This window comes from Acinonyx jubatus, chromosome B4, assembly GCF_027475565.1.
Source record: "Acinonyx jubatus isolate Ajub_Pintada_27869175 chromosome B4, VMU_Ajub_asm_v1.0, whole genome shotgun sequence".
Lineage (NCBI taxonomy): Eukaryota > Metazoa > Chordata > Mammalia > Carnivora > Felidae > Acinonyx > Acinonyx jubatus.
This window is the reverse complement of record NC_069387.1, coordinates 47336644-47356334: the sequence shown is the minus strand read 5'-3', so window position 1 is coordinate 47356334 and position 19691 is coordinate 47336644. Positions and strand designations below refer to the sequence as shown.

The 19691-nt window shown below is 39.2% G+C and overlaps 2 protein-coding genes across 2 annotated transcripts in view; both read left to right on the top strand.

The window, feature by feature from the left end:
• The window catches only part of LOC106965662 (histone H4), a 57852-nt gene extending 52473 nt beyond the window's left edge, over positions 1-5379 (top strand). The window contains exon 4 of the mRNA XM_053225855.1: positions 5323-5379. The gene's annotated coding sequence lies outside the window, so the exon portion shown is untranslated. The remainder of the gene's footprint in view (positions 1-5322) is intronic.
• A 13194-nt stretch (positions 5380-18573) lies between these two features.
• Positions 18574-19691, top strand: part of GUCY2C (guanylate cyclase 2C) — a 68680-nt gene continuing 67562 nt past the window's right edge. Inside the window, exon 1 of the mRNA XM_015061730.3 lies at positions 18574-18963. Within this exon, the coding sequence (XP_014917216.2) occupies positions 18747-18963 (217 nt within the window). The 5' untranslated portion in view covers positions 18574-18746. The remainder of the gene's footprint in view (positions 18964-19691) is intronic.

Genomic DNA, 19691 nt, shown 5'->3' with positions numbered 1-19691 from the left:
TGGAGCTTGGGATGCGCTCTCTCTCTCTTTCTCTCTCTGCCCCTCCCCCCCTTAAAAAACACAAAGAAATAAATAAAATAAAATAAAAAGTAGAAAGGCATTTGATCATATCAGTAGATGCAGAAAAACAATACAATTAAAGCATTCTTTTATGATGAAAAACTTGGAAAACTTGAAATAGAAGGAAATGTCACTAACATAAAAGAATCTGAATAAAATAACATCAAAACCAAATCCTTAGAGTGAATATCACACTTACTGGTAAAATGTTAAAAAGCATTATCTTCAAAATAAGAAACATAACAAGATATATACTGTTAGTTGAAAACAGGAAATAAGAAAGGAGGGGGAATAATATAAAAACAGTCTTACCTTTCCACCTAAGCAAACTAAAATGCACAGTCTCCCTACTCCTGTTTAAAACAACACAATAAAGGGGCACCTGGGTTGCTCAATTGGTTAAGCCATAAAGCATTTGACTCTTGGTTTCAGCTCAGGTCATGACTTCATGGTTTGCATTGGGCTCTGTGCTGACAGTGTGGAGCCTGCTTGGGATTCTTTGTCTCCCTCTCCGCCTCTCCCTGCTCTCTCTCTCTCTATCTCTCTTTCAAAATAAACAAACATTTAAAAAAAGAAAAAGGAGAAAAATATCATTTAGTAAATAATGTTTTCCTATACTGAAAATTTATTTTATCTACTACATTATTAGTATGTAATAAAAGAGTTTAGCAGGTTGTCAGATACAACATCAATACAAAAACCTTTTCATTTCTATCCATAAACAATTACAGATTTAAAAAATACAACTTAGGGGCACCTGGGTGGCTCAGTTGGTTGGGCATCCAACTTTGGCTCAGGTCATGATCTCGAGGTCCGTGAGTTCGAGCCCACGTCGGGCTCTGTGCTGACAGCTCGGAACCTGGAGCCTGCTTTGGATTCTGTGTCTTCCTCTCTCTCTGCCCCTCCCCTGCTTGCACTTTGTGTGTGTGTGCGTCTCTCTCTCTCTCAAAAATAAATAAACATTAAAAAAGTACAACTTATAATTTACTTATAATAACAAACATGTATAAACATATAGGAGTTATGAATAATTCTTATAAATAATGTACACTATTCTTATGCATGTAATCGTAAAACTTTGTTTAGATACATCAATAAAGATGTCAAGTAAAGGGACAGACTTACCATGTTCCTGAATAAGAAGTCTCATTATGGTTAAGGATTTCAAAAATCCCCATTAAATCCCCATGTTGATCATGTTCATAGTTTTTAAACTTTACACTATCCCCTAAAGACACTATGGAAAAAATTAACTTTTTTTTTTTAACAAGGAGGATTATATTGTCTTTCTAGCTGCTTCATCTAAATCCTAAAATAGTTTGCGCTTCACTCAAGAGTAATAATGAGAAGGGGAAAATAGAAGAATACGAGTTCTATATTGGTTTAGAGGCAATATTAAAGTCTTATTATAATAATATTTAAAAATCGGAGATAACTTTCAGAAGATTATGGTCATCAGGAAATTAATACTGAAAACTATAATAAACCACCAGATAAGGCTTTGCACTTTTCACATTACTGCCAAATCCACCTTTTCTTTTAATTCATCAAGATCCTCTTAAAAATCTATTTATTTAATAAATATTTATTGAATTTTGACTATATTGTTTTAGGAGATGGAGATACAGAAATGAGTAAGGCAGTGTATTCCTTGAATTCATAGAAATTAAATTCTAATGGGGGGACTTAATTAATTAACTAACAAGATAGTATTAAATGATAACTTTTGTAAAGAAAAGAAAGCAAGGTAATGTAATAGAGAATGAATAGGGGAAAGAGATGTTTTTTAAACTAAGCAATCAAAAGAAATGCCTCTAGGAGGTGCCATTTGAGTGGAAATCTGATAACAGTAAGGACACCATCCTACGGAGAGTTGGAGAGTTGTAGGCAAGGGAACAGCTAATGCAAATACCCTTCAGTGGGTGGAACTTTCTCACCAAGGCAGAGAGTGATAAGAGGTGAGACCTGCAATGTGGCAAGATGATTATCCCGTAGAGTAGTGGTTCTCAAAGTCTGGTGCATTTGGATAAGGGCCCACCAGACACTTTAAGGGGTCAGCAAAGGCAAAACCGTTTTCATAATAATACCAAGATGTCATTTCCCTTTCCTCTTTTCTCTTTTGTTGACATTAGTGTTAATAGCTCAAAAGCAAGGGTAGGTAAGACTACTGTAACCTCAGCACAGATCAAGGCACCAAACTATACTAATAGTTATTATAGATATGCTGTTTGTTTGTTGTCTGCCTAACATATGGAAATTTATTTATTATTTTTTTAATGTTTATTTTTTTGAGAGAGAGAGAGACAGAGTGCGAGTGGGGGAGGGGCAGAGAGAGACAGAGACACAGAATTCAAAGCAGGTTCCAGGCTCCGAGCTGACAGCAGGGCTTGAACTCAGGAACTGTGAAATCATGACCTGAGCCAAAGTTGGGTGTTTAATCGACTGAGCCACCAGTGCCCCTCACATAAGGAAATTTATTAAGTGAACACTTACCAGCAAAGGAGGCAAAACTGGTGGATGAAGTCCAACTCTGTCCTCCACTCAGACCTCCGTATTTTCATCCTTTTTTTTTTTTTTTATTTTTGGTCTTTCCTGAGCTTCTATCCTAAGCCCTCTACCCTCTCCATCCTTCACCATGCTTTTCAAATGTTCCAATTTGGGAATTTCTTTCTCTTCATCTGAGTACACCATTTCAGAAACCTTTCAACTTGGACCAGGGGAATTTGAAATGTGTATCTCAAATTAGTTTAAAATTACACTCAAGTTTCCATCAGCCGCATCACACACATCCTGAGTGACAGTTATATAGCAATAAGTAACACCAAGAAAATTGACACCAGAAACTTGATCTGACTTCCTCCATTTTCTCATGATAAAATCCCAACCTCTTGTGTCATTGTTGTCACTCCTGCTAATTTCATGCTTATGTTTCAATCTACCCTTAAAGCTTTCTAAATTTTTGCCAAGGATTCTTACTAACTTTCACATTCACATCTTCAGAATGATTGTGTTTTCTTTCCAGACATATCTGCAGTTTTGTACTTTGTTTCGTTGTCTCAACTTCTGTTTCTCTGGCGAACACCTTAAACACTCTTGCTTTTTATTTCACAGGAATGTTGTGGGTGCCAGCTGTACATGGGCTTGGCTTCTTTCTTACTGTTTATTTTACACCCTTAGTTATCAGGGTCATTTAATCACTATCTAGATCTCTGAGAGTTTAAAAGTCTAATAAGGATGTTTGTTTGAGACCTGAGCGAAAAGAATCTTGGCTCTGAAATTAAAAAAACAAACAAACAAAACTTTGAAGTCAAAACTGATCTTTTTTTCCGGTAGCAAAACTATAAAAGTTCTCTGAAGTTTTTTTGTTTTTGGTTTTGTTTTTTGGGGGGAGGGTTGTTTTTTGTTTTTGGTTTTGGTTTTGTTTTTTTGGGGGAGGGTTGTTTTTTGTTTTTGGTTTTGGTTTTGGTTTTTAGAGAGAGGGCACTCAAGCAGGGGAGAGGGGCTGAGAGAGAAGAGAGAATCATAAGTAGGATCCAAGCTCAGCATGGGTCCCAACATGGGGCTTGATTCCACAACCCTGCGATCATGACCTGAGCCGAAATCAAGAGTCGGACACTCAACTGACTGAGCCACCCAGGTGCCCCACTTCTTTCCAGTTTTAAAAGAAAAATGATATGTGGGGTGCCTGGGTGGCTCAGTTGGTTAAGCATCTGACTTCGGCTCAGGTCATGATCTCACGGTCTGTGGGTTCAAGCCCCGCGTCGGGCTCTGTGCTGACAGCTTGGAGCCTGGAGCCTGCTTCAGATTCTGTGTCTCCCTCTCTTTGCCCCTCCCCTGCTCACGTTCTGCCTCTCTCTCTCTCTCAAAAATAAATAAACATTAACAAAAAAAAAAAAAAGAAAAATGATATGTGTGCAACATGGTTCCATTTAATAAATTTGATATGTTGTGTCACTGGGCAACTAATTTTTACATTCTTGAAGGATTAAGAAGACACTTTTCCCCCTCGATCTTCTGTTATCACTTTAAATCCAATCCTATTTCCTCAGACATTTGGTCATCCTTCAAATAATTTTGCCAAATCTTAAACATTTGACAAATTAATTTTTCCTCATATATAACATGAAAAGAAATATCTACCACTCTACATTTCATAACTTCTGTTTCATTCTTTCACACATATCCTTTGGGTCCACTTTAAATATACTGCAGACAATAAAGAAGTATATCTAAATAAATGTAGTTTAAACTTTTGTTCCTCTGGTAGATTTCCATAAATTTGTTTTAGGGATAATTTCTAAATCATGTTCAGCTATACCATAGTGTATTGGATACAACTGGAATTTCTTCCCACTGCCATTCTTTTCTAATATAGTAAAGTTGGCATGTGCTTAACATTTTCAATTAATTTCATTTAAGTACAATTTAAAAAAATTTTTTTTTATTTTTAGTGAGAAGGTGCATGAGCAGGGGAGAGGGACAGAGGGGGAGAGAGGGAGACAGAGAGGGAGATGGAGTGGGGAGAGAGAGAGGGAGACAGAGAAAATCTTAACAGACTCTATGCTCACTGCAGAGCCTGACATCGGGCTCAATCCCACAATCCTGGGATCATGACCCGAGCAGAAATCCAGAGTCAGACGCTCAACTGACTGAGCCCCCTAGGCAGCCCAGTTAAATACAGTTTTAACTGAAGTTAGAGGAGAAATACCTACTACGCACAAAAGCGGCACAAAGGTAGGAGCAATCAATTCTGCCACTTGGAGAAGGCATAGAGGAACAACAATAACAGCTATTGAGTACTGAGTGTGTGACAAGAACTTCGTAATACCATTTTAATTAACCCACACGTCTCCACACTGGAATCTGCAAAGTTCACAGCAACAGTAGCTGAATTTTTACTTATTATTGCTCCTGTGAGTGTTTCTAAAAGTTGCTGGTCATGTCTTGCATATTGTCCAATAAGCCTGCTTGTGCTGGGTGCTGCTACAGGCCCACGGTGCATGAGGGTTCTGCCCTCTAGCAGGTGCAATTTGCTAATACACAGAAGTCCCTCTCTGGGTGCTTCCACAGGTCCAGCAGGCCCTGACACAAACATGCAGGATCCTTAAGGTGCCAGAGCAGGGTGCCAATCTTTGACCAAGTGGGGAATAGCATCCCTCTCCTTTCGGTGATGGAGTCTATTAGAGGGCCACTAGGCAATGATATCTGTGACTAAATATTCTACTAAGCACTTTGCCACACTGTTTCACTTTTTCATTCCAGGCCTTTTTCTCCCCTGAAATAAAATATGCATTCTGGGCCAGACCAGAAACGGATTTGAGTAATATGGCAACTAAGCTCTACATTTCAAAGCTTGGCAGTGTCCCTGGGAATGAATTCCCTTCAACATGGCTCTTCAACACCAGGTAAGTGGATATTGTTTGGGCAAACCCCATCAATCATCTGGCCTATCTATCCATGTCCAAACTCCAACAAGGGTCGCAGCTTGGGCTTATTCGCTAGAAGAGAAATTAAATTTATTTTAGGAATGAGAAACACAAAGATCAGCAAATGTGGGTAATCTGCCTAAGTTCAGATGCATAGCACATAACCAAAACAAGATTCAAAATCCAGCTGCAAGTTTTGTGGTTTTTTGTTTGACAATATCAAGCTACTTCCTGGAACTCAGAGAAGCTCTTCTTTACCTCAGATACACCATTCTGTTCTTTCAATGCTTTTCCTGCCTTTCCAACTACCTGCTAAGGAGGCACCAATAAATGAAACTGGCAGTCTCTGTTCATGAGGAGTTTACACTTCAGGGATTTGAGCACTCTCTTCTTTCCTTCTTTCCCAAGCTATTATTTTAACCTATACAACAATGAGGAAGTAATCCCTCAGCCACCCGAGGGGAGAAAAAACGAGTAATATTTGACTTCTCTATAGAAAAATACAGTTCCTTTTTCAGGATTAAAACATCAGCCCCATTAACCCCTCTTTGGAAGCCTAGATAATGGACCGTGCCTTTTTTTCTTCGGTCGTGTTGGAGGTAAGAGAAGACAAATCAAGCTGTTTGCAGACACAGAGGACTTTATTGTAGCTGAGATACACTACTGCTGTCTCCAACACTTACCTCCCTTAGTATACAAACACAGCCTCCAAGACAGAGATGCAAATCCAGGGGTCATGAGGAAATTTAACAGATTTCTAACTACCCTGGCAGGAATATTACAACCTATTCCAGTCCTTCCTGAGCACAGAGGAATACGGTACAAAATGGGCTTGGGGAGGTGGAAGAGGAAGACATTACTCAAGGATTAAACAGAGTTTCTCTTAGAATGGGGAAGGGGGAAGACTCCATGGAAGGAGAGACAAACTGGTCAGCCTGAAGCATCCCAGGCACTGGTGCTAGATTTGGATATGCAGCCCTAGTCTACAATAGTGATTCAGGTTATCAGTAGGGTCACTCTACCATGTGATCTAGATGAGATTATTTTGAATCTCATACTTGTAGAAAGTCCAAAATTCCTCCCGAATATTTCATGAAATCCTGAAGTCTTGAGCTGTGATCATCTTTGACTTCAGACTCCTGCCCTGCAGATCATCTAACCATCCTGTTTCTGTTCTTACCCCATCACTCTGGCCGCAGACCCAAGCACCTTTCCGTAATTCCCACAAACTGGGCAAGCTGTCTATGGCACAGACTTGACTGAAGGTTTGGGAAGAGTTTAACCAGTTGCATCGGTTGTATTCTAGTAGAATACAGTTATCACAAAAGCAGACATTTGTTCAGTCATGCAATAGCTCCAGTGCTGAAAACAGCTGAGAGAACCCTCAGTGAATATTGGTTGTATGGATAGAATGAGGCATCTTTTCCTCAAAGAAAATACAAGCAACTTCTGTTTTATACACCTTTGTTATTCTTTTTAAGTGTTTATTTGAGAGAGGGAGAGAGAGAGAAAGAGAGAGAGAGAGAGGGAGAGAGAATGAGTGGGGGAGGGGCAAAGAGAGAGGAAGACAGAGGATCCAAAGCAGGCTCCGCGCTGTCAGTGGAGAGCCCAAAGCAGGGCTCAAACTCACCAACCGTGAGATCATGACCTCAGCTTAACTGACTTGAGCCACCCAGGCTCCCCTGTACATCTTTGTTCTGAAAAGTCTTCAGCCCCATCGCACTAGGCTTTCTCACTAGCCATTTCTTTCTATGTTGCTTCCAGCCTCTTGCCATCTTCTGGTTCCTCTTTCCCTCTTTTCTTTCCATGGTTCCTCCTCACTCTCCACCTCCTGGATTGGCCCTGGGAACTTCAAATTTCCCTCATTATATTATGCAAAGCAATTTATATTTCTCTATGCTTAACTCAGAAGGTCTGTATATCCAAAACTATCCGAGTACTCAGCAAAACCTCCTAGCCTTTTAGTTACTGGAATCCTCCGGCATTCCGTTATCCCTTGTGAATAGGATCAGGAAGTATTTGCTGTGCAGGAAAAAAAAATTGGAGAAGGCAGGAATCATTAAAAATTATATACTTACACCTTAAATTTTTAATTTTATGTCAAAGCATATTCATTTTCATTTATTCACCACTTGGGTAATGTTAGGCCAAGGAATTTTCTTTGATCAGAGTCCCCTGCATGGAGCTCTGAATCAGCTTTCTTAAGTAAACCAAACCCCTAGAGTATTTTCTACTATTTTTGGTGTTTGCCGTCTGAAGACAATTGACAAAGTGTCTAAGGGAAGACTATTTTTATATTTTTTATGTTATTCCTCAGTGTTTTATAGCAGTCTTGCCACAGCAATTTTTTTTAGTTTCAGTTTATCTGAGGAGTCCATTTAGTCATCAGTTAAAAGAAAGACTTCACTGTAGCCATTTTTCCTCAATAAATCCAGGTCAGAATTTCTAACTTTGTGCTTAGTAAAAAAAAAGACCAAAAAAATTCACGTTTTAGTTCCCTTAGTTGGTAAAATTTTTTTTTGAAAAACTCAATTTTTCCATCTCCTTGAGAGAGAAAACAGGGCAGAGAAAGCCTCAGGCTGCTGTGGGGCACAGAGATGCAGGGCTCCTCCGGGCTCGAAAGGGAGAGGGGGAGCTTACTAGGAAGTGTTCAAGGAGACCCAAAGTATTTCTAGAAATGAAAGAGTGGCCCGTGCAAGCAGCTTGTTCACTCACCCCTTCACATGTGGAGTAACTTGCCTTCCTCCTCTGAGAGGTTTTGTTGAGGAGTGTGTCTTTAAATCGGCCATCTCAGGTATTTTATTATTTGCTTTTGACCCTTGAAACTCTCCCTGCAAACCTGCCTCCCTTTAGTTATGATCTACATGCTATTATTAGTTTTAGGATCCAGGAAGGGCAATTATCTTGGGTCTTCACATTTGGAAGTCCTTTCCTGGTTTCATGCCATAATCAGAGGATTCCCAGAACTGCATGTACCTTCTGGCTTCGTATCTGAATTAAAAGCACCAGGCAGTTATCTACCTCATCCACACCCTGGCCTGGCTTAATTTCACGTTTACCATTTCCAGACCAAATTAAATGAAAGCAGAAACTCTACGCTTTCTGCTACCGCAGGAAGTAGCAGTCGCAACAAATTAACAATTAGAAAACCACTGTTGAGTCCAAGCTTGGCTACCAAATGTGCAACATATAAAATCGTTACCTGTAGTAAGGGTTAATCACCCTTGTGGTGGCCATGTGCCTCTCTGCAGCCTGGTGTTCCATTCTTCCTGACATCCACTAGGCCTCCAGGGAATACCCAATCCTGACCTCTTTGAGTCATGCACCATCACCTACCCCACCCCACAAAATAATCAAAGCTGAGTTCTGTGAAGTCAGAGTATCACCCCTCCAGGAGACACCAAGATTGAACTTGCCCTGTTCCACATCAACCATCCCACCAACATGAGCCTTTGGTGTCTTATCTTCTCCAGCATTTTTTTCATCCCCATACTGATATGCCATGATCAACAAATGCCTCAATATCTTCGATCTCTTCATGGGCTCTTCTCTACCATCTCCTGGCTATCCTGGGATTAGGTGGGGTGATATGTTAGGGATGGGGTACACACAGGTGCAAAGTCCTTAGTAATATCTTGTATTTTAAGCTATAATGTAGATTAAAACAAATATTCATTTTATTATTCTTTTTTTATATTTTTAAGTTTATTTATTTATTTAGATAGAGCAAGTGGGGGAGGGGCAGAGAGAAAGGGAGAGAGAGAATTCCAAGCAGGCTCCACACTGTGAGCGCATAGCCCGATGCAGGGCTTGATCTCACGAACTATGAGATCATGGCCTGAGCCCAAACTAGGAGTCAGACACTCAACCAACTGAGCCATCCAGGTGCCCCAATTTTATCATTCTTTTAATTTGTATATATTCATTACAGATATGCCTTTACATGCACTGTCTACTTCATAATTTAACTTGAAAAAAAAAACCGACCCCTGTTTCTTTGAGGCAGACACCATCCAGCCATGGTACCCTTCATCCCTCTTTGTCAGCCACTGTCAAGTGCTGAAGTCCTGGTTGTTCTCCCTCATTTATTGTTCCATGAATAGATCCTCCCATAACCCTACCCTCTTCTGGTTACCACTCTATTTCTTCCCTCTGCCTCTGGTAAGGGAAGCATAACTATTGGTTGTTTTCAATAACTGAGTAGATTTCTAGAAGCAGCCTAACCTTTGGATTCCAGTCTCCTATAAAATGATGAAAATCGTGACTACTGAACCATTCAGTTTTTTCTAATCCCTTCTATTGAGGTTTGGTTCATTGAGTACCCAAAATGCATTTCTTATTTTACCCGGAATGAACAGTGGAACTAGCTAGGCTAACTCAAGGGAACCAGAGTGTTACCCCAGGCAATCCCTGTCCTGTCCAAGGAGTTCTGAAGACATTCTTCTCATAATCACTCACAGGATCTCTCTCAAGCCATGTCTGGAGGAAGTCCATGCTCCCTATAGGCCTGTGCAATGGGGGATTAACTCCCAGTGCTAAGGTATCATCAGCTCGACTAGAGGACCACTCCATTTACCTAAAGTTACCTACACTTCAGATTTTATAAAAAAAAAAATTTGGGGGGGGGAAGCTCACCACTACTTTGAATTTGTCAGCAATTCACATATTATATTTGGTGACTTTTAAACTGTAAATAGTGTTACTTCTGCTGAAAAGTTACAGTAGTGCTAGTTAACACTTATTTTTCAAAACTTGAAGTTTTTTTTCCCCAGCTTTATTGAGGTATAGTTAACGAATAAGAAGTATATGTATTTAAAGTTTACAACGTGGTGTTTTGATATATCATTGTGAAGTCATCACCACAATCAAGCTAGTTAACATATCCATCACCACACGTAATAATCATTTTCTTTCTTTGTGTGTGGGCATGTGTGTGTGTGTGTGTGTGTGTATGGTGAGAACACTTAAAAGATTTATCTTCTTAGCACACTTCAAGTATACAATACTATATTGTTAACTGTAGTTACATTGCTGTACATTAGATCTTCAAGACTTGTTCATGTTGGATAACTGGGACTTTGTGTTTCCCGACCAAGAGCTCCTCATTTCCCCCTCCCCTTGGTCCCTGGAAAACATCATCCTACTCTCTGCTTCTATGAGCTTGACTATTTCAGATTACACATATAAGTGAGTTCATGTATTTGTCTTTCTGTGTCTGGCTTATTTCACTCAGCATGACATCCTCTAAGTTCATCTGTACTATTGCAAATGGCAGGATTTCCTTCTTTCCTATGTCTGAATAATATTCCATTGTGTGTGTATATATACATACACATTTATACATTTATTTATATATAAATGTATAATGTAATAATATATGTGTATGTGTGTATACATACATATATGTGTGTATATATATGTATATATATGTGTGTGTGTATATATGTGTATACATATATATATACACATATATATACACACGTGTGTGTGTGTGTGTTATCACATTTTCTTTATCCATTCATGCATCGATGGACATTTAGGTCATTTCCATATCTTAGCTATTGTGACTAATGCTGTAATGAACATGGTAGTGCAACTGTCTCTTTGAGATGTTGATTTCATTTCCTTTGGATGTATACCCAGAGCTGGGATTGCTGGATCATCAAGTATTTCTACTTTTAATTTTTTGAGGAAGCTCTATACCAATTCTCATGACTGTACCAATTTCCATTCCCATCAACAGTTTACAAGCATTCCCTTTTTCTCCACATTCTTCCCAACACTTGTTACCTTTTGACTTTTTGGTGATAGCCATTTATAAAGATGTGAAGTGGAATCTCAATGTGATTTTGATTTGCATCTCCCTGATTAGTAATGTTGGGAACCTTATAACTGTTAGCCATTTTTTTAAATAAATTTATTTATTTTGAGAGAGAGAAAGCATGAGTGGGGGAGGGGCAGAGAGAGAGGGAGAGAGTGAATTCCCATCAGGTTCTACACTGTCAGTGCAAAGCCCAATGTGGGGCTCAAACCCTCAAACCGTGAGATCATGACCTGAGTCAAAGTCAGACGCTTAACTGACTGAGCCACCCAGGTGCCCCTGGTAGCCATTTTTATGCCTTTTTTAAAGAACTCTATATTCAGATTGTTTGCCTACACTTTTTAGATGTGATTTAATGTTTTTAATCCATTTATCCTGTCATAGAGAAAAACTGCCAACTGTAGACAAGGAGATACGGAGTCAGGGCTGAATAATGAATACAGTAAATTCCCTTCATTGGGCTAGCACTTCTGGGGGAGATTGAGGACCAATCCTTTGGCCCCCTCTGCTTTGCAGAGCCCACTGAGAGCATCTTGTTTCAGTTTACTCAAAGGCAGCCTTCTGTGGATGAATAGCAGCCTGATCTCTTTCTAATCTGGCTTTTTTATTTTATATTTTATTTTATTTTATTATTTTATATTTATTGCTATTGAGTTTTAGGAGTTCTTTATGTATTTTGGATAGCAACCTCTTAGCAGACAATATGGTTTGCAAGCATTTTCTCCCATTCTATAAGTTGCCTCTTCCCTCTGTTGTTTCCTTACCTATGCAAAAGCATTTTAGTTTGATACAATCCCACTTATGTATTTTTGCTTTTGTTGCCTGTGCTTCTGGTGTCACATCCAAACAATCATTATCTAGACCAATTCAAAGATTTTTTTCCCCTATGTTTTCTTCTAGTAGGTTTACAATTTCAGGTCTTACATTTAAGTCTTTAATCCACTTTGAGTTTATTTTTGGAGATAACGTGAGGTAAGGTTCCAATTTCATTCTTTATGGGTAGGAATCCAGTTTCCCAACACCACTTACTGAAGACACATCCTTTCCCCATTGTATGTTCTTGGCACCCTCGTCAATGATCAATTGATGGCAGTTGCATGAATTTATTTCTCGGTTGTCTATTGGGTTCCGTTGGTCTATAAAGATAGTTTTATGCCAGTACCACACTGTTTTGATTACTATAGCTTTGTAATATATTTTTAATCCAGGAAGTATGATGTCTCCAACTCTGTTCTTTCTCAAGAGTGCTTTAGCTATTTACTCTTATGTTGTTTCATATGAATTTTAGGATTGCTTTTCTGTTTCTTCGAAGAATGCCATTGAGATTTTGATAGGGATTACATTGAATCTGTAGATAATTTGGGTAGTATGGACATTTTAACAATATTAATTCTTTCAATTCATGAATATGGGATGTCTTTCCATATATGTGTGTCTCTGTAATTTCCTTCATCAATGTTTTATAATTTCAGTGTACAAATTGTTCACCTCTTTGTTTATGTTTATTCCTAAGTATTTCATTATTTTAGTTGCTATTATGAATGGGGTTGTTTCTTAATTTTCTTTTCAGATAATTTCTTATTTGTGTATAAAAATGCAACTTATTTTTGTATGTTGATTTTGTATTCTGCAACTTTACTGAGTTAATTTCTTGGTTCTGATGTTGGTTTGTTTGTTTATTTTTTTTAGTCTTTAGGGTTTTCTAGAAATATGATCAGGTCTTCTACAAACAAAGATCATTTTACTTCCTCCTTTCTAATTTGGATGTTGTGCATTAATAGCGTATATATATTGATCTTTATCCCCTGGTTCCTGACACAGAGCTCCAAAATACTTTGAATTTCCTGGGTGATAAGAGTGGCTTTTGTTCTAATGAAACAATTTTTTGTGGGCTCCTGAACAGCTTCAGGATGGGGGCTGATACCAAACAGACCAAGCAAAACCATGATTAGAAGCTTGGAACTTTTTTTCCCAATCCCCATCTTCTGGGAAGGGGAGAGGGACTGGAAATTGAGTTAATGAACTTGCGATGAAACCTCCATAAAAATCCCCAAAGAATAGGGTTAGGAGAGTGTCTGTGTTGGTAAACACATCTACGTGTGAATTAGGTGGTGCAACCCAACTCCATGGGGACAGAAGCTCTTGCACTGAGGACACTTTCAGACCTCTCCTATGTATCCCTTCATCTGGCTGTTCATCTGTATCCTTTGTCATATTCTTTATTATATAATAAATCAGTAAATGTAAGTGTTTCCCTGGGTACTGTGAGTCATTCTAGCAAATTATCAAACCGAAGGAAAGGGTTATGAGAACCCCAATTTATAGCTAGTTGGCCAGGATTACAGGTGACAACATGGGACTTATGATTGGTATATGAAGTTGGGGCAGCAGTCTTGTGGGGTTGAGCTTTTAACCTGTGGAATCTGATGCTCTCTCCAGATAGTGCCAGAATTGAGTTAAATTATAGGGCACCTATCTGATATCAGAGAATTGCTTGATGTATGGAAAACTCACAGATCTGGTGTCAGATGAAGTGAAGTATGGGAGTACTGTGCAAGTAAAGGAGAAATACAAGGGAGTTTTTCTTTTACAGATGCCTTTTCTTTCCTTTTCTTGCCTAATTGCTTTTTGTAGGACTTCCATTGCTATTCTGAAAAAAAGTGGCAAGAGTGGGCATTCTTGCCTTGTATCTTCAAGGGAAAGCTTTCAGGTTTTCCCTATTGAATATGTTAGCTGTGGGATTTTCATAGATGGCCTTTATTGTGTTGAGGTAGGCTTCCTTTTCCCTGTTTTATTGAGAATTTTAGTCATGAATCAGTGTACTTTGTCAAATGTTTTTCCTACATCTATTGAGATGATCATATTTTTTTCCTTTCATTTGGTAATGTGGTATATCACATTGATTTGAATATATTGAACTGTCCTTGCATCTCAGAGATAAATTCCATTTGGTCATGGGGTATGATCCTTTTATGATATTGAACTCAGTTTGCTTATTTTATTGAGGATTTTTCACCTATGTTCATCAGGAATATTGGCCAATAATTTTCTTTTTTGATCTCTTTATCTGGTTTTGGTATTAGGATGATGCTAAACTCATAAAATGAGTTTGGAAGTGTTCCCTCATTTTCTGTTTTTTGAAGGAGTTTAAAAAGGATTGGTATTAATTCTTCTTTGAATACTTGGTGGAATTTACCCATGAAGATACCTGGTCCTGGACTTCTTTGTTGGGGTTTTCAATTGCTGATTCAATCTCTTTATTTGTTATTTCTTTCAGGCTTTTAATTTTTTTCTTCATTCAGTTTTGGAAAGTTGTATGTTTCTATAAATGTATGCAATTCTTCTAGATTACCCAATTTGTTCATGTATAATTGTGTATAACTGTCCCTTATGATCTTTGTTATTTCTGAGATATCCTTTGTAATGCCCACTCTTTCACTTCTTATTTTATTTATATGGGTCTTTTGTTTCCTTAGCTAAGAGGGTTTGTCAATTTTATCTTTTCAAAAAACCAATTATTAGTTTTATTGATTTTTTTAACTTCCTGTTTGACTTATTTCTCCTCTAATCTTTAATACTTTGTTCTGTCTGCAAAATTTGGTTCAGTTTGTTCTTCTCTTCTAGTTTCTTGATGTATAGAATGAGACTGTTGATTTGAGATCTTTTTTAATGTAGATATTCATTGCTACAAATTTCCCCTTTAACAACGCTTCTGCCCCATCCCTAAAGTTTTGGTATAGGTTTCATTTTGTTTGTTTGTTTCAAAATACTTTTTAAGTTCTTTTATCATTTCCACTTTTACCCAAGAGTTATTTAAAAATGTGTTGTTTCATTTCCACATATTCATTAATTTTCTGTTATTTATTTATTTATTTATTTATGAATGCATGTATGTATGCATTTATTTTGCTGTTATTGATGTCTAGTTTTATTCCGCTGTGGTCAGAAAAAATTCCTGGAATAGTTTTAATCTTCTTAAAATTGTTGAGACTTATTTTGTGATGTAACATGTGATATATCCTGAAAAATGAACCTTGTGCACTTTAGAAGCATATGGATTTTTCTGCTATTGGATGCAAAGTTCTGTATATGTCTGTTAAATCCACTTGTTCTGTAGTATTGTTCAAATCAGCTGCTTTTTAAATTGATTTTTTTTGTCTGGACATTTTATCCATTATTGTAAGTGGAGTGTTGAAGTCCCCAACTGTTTCTGTATTGTTGTCAATTTGGCAGTTGTTGTCAATTTCTTCCTTCAGATGTATTGGTATTTGCTTTATATATGTAAGTGCTCTCATGTTGGTGCATATATATTTATAATTGTTATATTTTCCTGTTGAATTGATCCTTGTATGTTATATGATGTCCTTCTGTGTATATTTTGTTTGATGTAAGCATAGCCCCCTTCTTTCTCTTGGTTACCATTGGCATGGGATATCTTTTCCCATTTCTTCACATTCAGCCTGTGTCTTTAAATCTAAAGCACATCTCTTGTACATAGTGTGTTAATAGGTGTTTTGGGTTTTGTTTTGTTTTTTTATCTGTTTAGCCAGCCACTGTATGCTTTTGATTGGTGAGTTTAGTGCATTTACACTTAAAGTAATTACTGATATGAGAAGATTTGCTATTGCCATTTTGTTCTTTGTTTTCTGTTGTTTTGCTCCTGTTTTGTACCTCTCTTCCTCTCTTTTTTTATTCTTTGCTAGTTGATGCTTTTTTTGGTAGTGATTTGCTTTTATTTTTCCCTCTCTTTCTTGATTTATTTTAATTTTATTTGGATACAAAAACTTTATACTTTTATTCTCCTCTCCCTACATTTTGTGTTCTTATAGTCAGAGTGCTTCTTTTTATGTCAGGTAATTCTGGGGGCACCTGGGCGGCTCAGTTGGTTAAGCGTCTAACTTCGGCTCAGGTCATGACCTTGCGATTTGTGGGTTTGTCACCCGCGTAGGACTCTGTGCTGACAGCTCAGAGCCTGGAGCCTGCTTCAGATTATGCATCTCCCTCTTTTTCTGTCCCTCCCCTCCCATGCTCTGTCTCTCTCTCTCTCAAAAATAAGTAAACATTAACAAAAATTTTTTTAAAGCAGGTAATTCTGTCAGCTGAGGTCAGTGTTGGTGAAGACTGTAAGCACCCTTGGCACCAAAACTGCAGGTGTATGTGGCAGCGGCAAGATCTGCTGCAGTCCTTGATGGCAGGGGGTGCTAGCCTCCTCCTGCTCTCCTACCCCACAGGGGAAGTCCTGGCCGACAAGATCCCTCTTGGTCTGGGCTCCAGGCATTGAGGCACTGGAGCAGGGTGGTGCAGTGTCTCCAGTCCAAGAAGGGTGCACCAGCGTCTCCTTCTCAAAGAAAGCACATCAGCACGTACCCGAGGCAACTCTGTCAGCTGGAGTCAGTGTTGGCAAAGACTATAGAGATCCTCAGTGGCAAAAACTGCAGGGGTAAGGGTCCTCTTGCCCTCCTTGCCCCACAGTGGGAGGTCATGGCCAATGGGGATCCCTGTTGGTGTGGCGCAGTGCCAGACCGAGGGATGGAATGACACACATAAAATGCTTATGTTTTCCTGTGGGTTTTTGTGCTCCACTGGGTCGCTGCATCTTCTTCATTGTACTCCAAAGCTCTCCCAGAGCTATTTTCATCAGTGGGCAGTTGTTAATTTGTTGTTTTCCAGGAAGGATGAAAGCTGGGACCCCTAGCCCTCCATCTTGTTGATGTCACTCACTTTAAGTTTAAAACAGAAATTTTGCCTGAAGTGGTCATCAAGCCAATGATGTAAATAATGACATTATTTGGTTAATCATACTGTATCTCTATTTCCAAATCTCCATTTAGATCCAGGTCCTCTTCCCCCAAATCCTGGCTATTCCCACACCTACACAGGCTCCTAAAATCAACATGTCCAAAAACAGAAGTCATGATCTTCTTCATTAACCCTGCTGCTCTTCCAGAATTCTAGAGTTTAGTAAACAGCTTTCCCATCTACCCAACTGAGCATCTCAGGGGTCACCCTTGACTTCTCCCACTCTCTAATGCCCCAAATCCAATAAAATGTCAAGTCTCATCTATTTTACCTCTTAGATACCTCTTGAACCCACATATCCACTGCCACTGCCCTCATCTGGGTCTCCTTTACCTCTCATTCGGACCACAGAAATACCCTCCTAATTTGCTACATGTCCCCACTCTGTCTAAGTCATTCGTTCCACGGCAGCTTAAGTAGTCTTTACAAAATTCATCTGATCATGTTCCTTTCTTGACCATTAGTGTGAAGTTCCAAATCCTAATGGCATATAGGAAACCCCATGGCCTACCCCTGTCTACTCCATTGTCAACCTTTATTGCCACTAGATGCCTAGCTCTCTCCACTCCAACCACACTGTGTCTCTTTCAGTTCCACAAACATTCATGTCACTTCCCACCCTGGGCCTTTACAAAAGCTGTTCCCCTGCCTCCCACACTCCTTCTCTTCTCTTTCCATTCAGCTAACTTCAGTTCATCCTTCTGGGGAGCTCAAAAGACACTTTCTCAGGGAAGCTTCCTCAACTTTCTAGAATAGGTTATATTAATCTGCCATGTGTGTGCCACACAGCACTCTGTACTTTTTTCCATGGTTGAGTTTATTCATAATTTTTCTTATTTTTCAATTTTTTTTTATTTTAGAGACAGAGCCCATGAGCCTGGCAGAGGGACAGAGGGAGAGAGAGAATCCTAAGTGGGCTCCACACTCAATGCAAAGCCCCATGTGAGGCTCAATCCCATGACCCTGGGATCATGACCTGAGCTGAAATCAAGAGTCAGACATCACAATTATTTATTTAATGTGTGTCTTCGTCACCAGAATGCATGTTCCATGAGGACACTAATATATTCACACCACTTATAGCTGTATACCTAGTGCTTTGCTAATGCCTAGCACCCCGTCAAGTCTCAACAAATAGTTGCTGACTGGGTGATTGAAACAGTTCTTCTAGTTGAGAATTCAGTTCCAGTGTGCAGCTATAACCTAAACACCACATAGTCCACTATATCTGTGCTTTCCTTAAGCCCTTTGACCTTTATTTTTCATTTTACAAATCTTTTTATGTATATACTATACTTGCCTCTTCCCCTTTTTCCTCTTCCCAGTGATGTGTCACAAATTGATGTATTTTTATTGGGTGAGGCCCAGGTAATCTCCCTGTTTATAACTCTGGCCTTTCTGTGAGCAAACACACAAAGTGAACTTTGGTTTATCTCCTACCATAATGTAGCTGCTAATTGCTGGCAGGCAGGCTGTGTCCCATGGGCCACGTGACCAGTGGGGCATGATCAGAAAGGAGCGTGGGGAAGAGTGGACTGAGGGACCCAGCTAGAGGCTGTCTAGCCGGAGTTCCTGCCTCCCTCAAAGTGCAGAGTAAAACAAGCAAGCACAAGGAGTATGGTTCTGAGGTAAGCAAGGTCATGAAGATGACACTGCTGGGCTTAGTTTTGTGGTCACTGCTCCTCCATCCAGGGCTGATGTTCTGGACCTCCCAGATCAGTCAGAACTGCAACAATGGCAGCTATGAGATCAGCGTCCTGATGATGAACAACTCGGCCTTCCCAGAGACCTTGGATACCTTGAAAGAAGCAGTGAATGAAGGAGTGCAAATAGTGAGACAGCGTCTGCTCAATGCTGGTAAGAATATGGTCACAGGATCCACCATCTCCCTGTTACCCCTCTGGGGTCAAAGGGTCGCTTGCATTCTTTGCCTAATCACCCACTCTCCTCTACGGGCTTGTCAGACAACCCCTTTCTATTTCAAGGCAGTAGGTCCTCAGAGAGAAGGATTTAAGTCCTACTGCGTTATGCTCCGTCATAATTCACCCTGCTCTTGGAATGACCCCAGTCCAGAGAATGCCAGATGTTCACAGCAGTGAAATGCCCCAGACGCAACTGGATTGATGGCTCCGTTTCAGGGAGGCATCATGTTCCTTTCTGTAACTCTTCAGAGGCAATATTTGATCTGGACCTGAGAGTTCACAGGGTTACCGGTCAAGAACATGAATTAAGAGAGTTAAATTCAGACAGATGCTGCATCTATTTCTGGGATTTTTAATCCATCTGTTCACTCTTGACATCTCGGCTGGCTATTACATAACACATAGTCCAGGAAATTTGCAACCAAATTCAGTGTTACGGTTCTTCATTGTATCTATTAATTATTAAAATAAACTTTATAACATTAGATAAAATATGTAGAATAAAGAGAAAAAATCACCCCTGATCATTTTCAGCCGCCTGGATATCTCCAGTGTCTTTCATATGCTCTCAGTTTCTTGTTTTTAAGAACATGATTAGGATCACTATGGCGTAGAAACAATTTTCTAGGGGTGCTTGGATGGCTCAGTTGGTTAAGCTTCCAA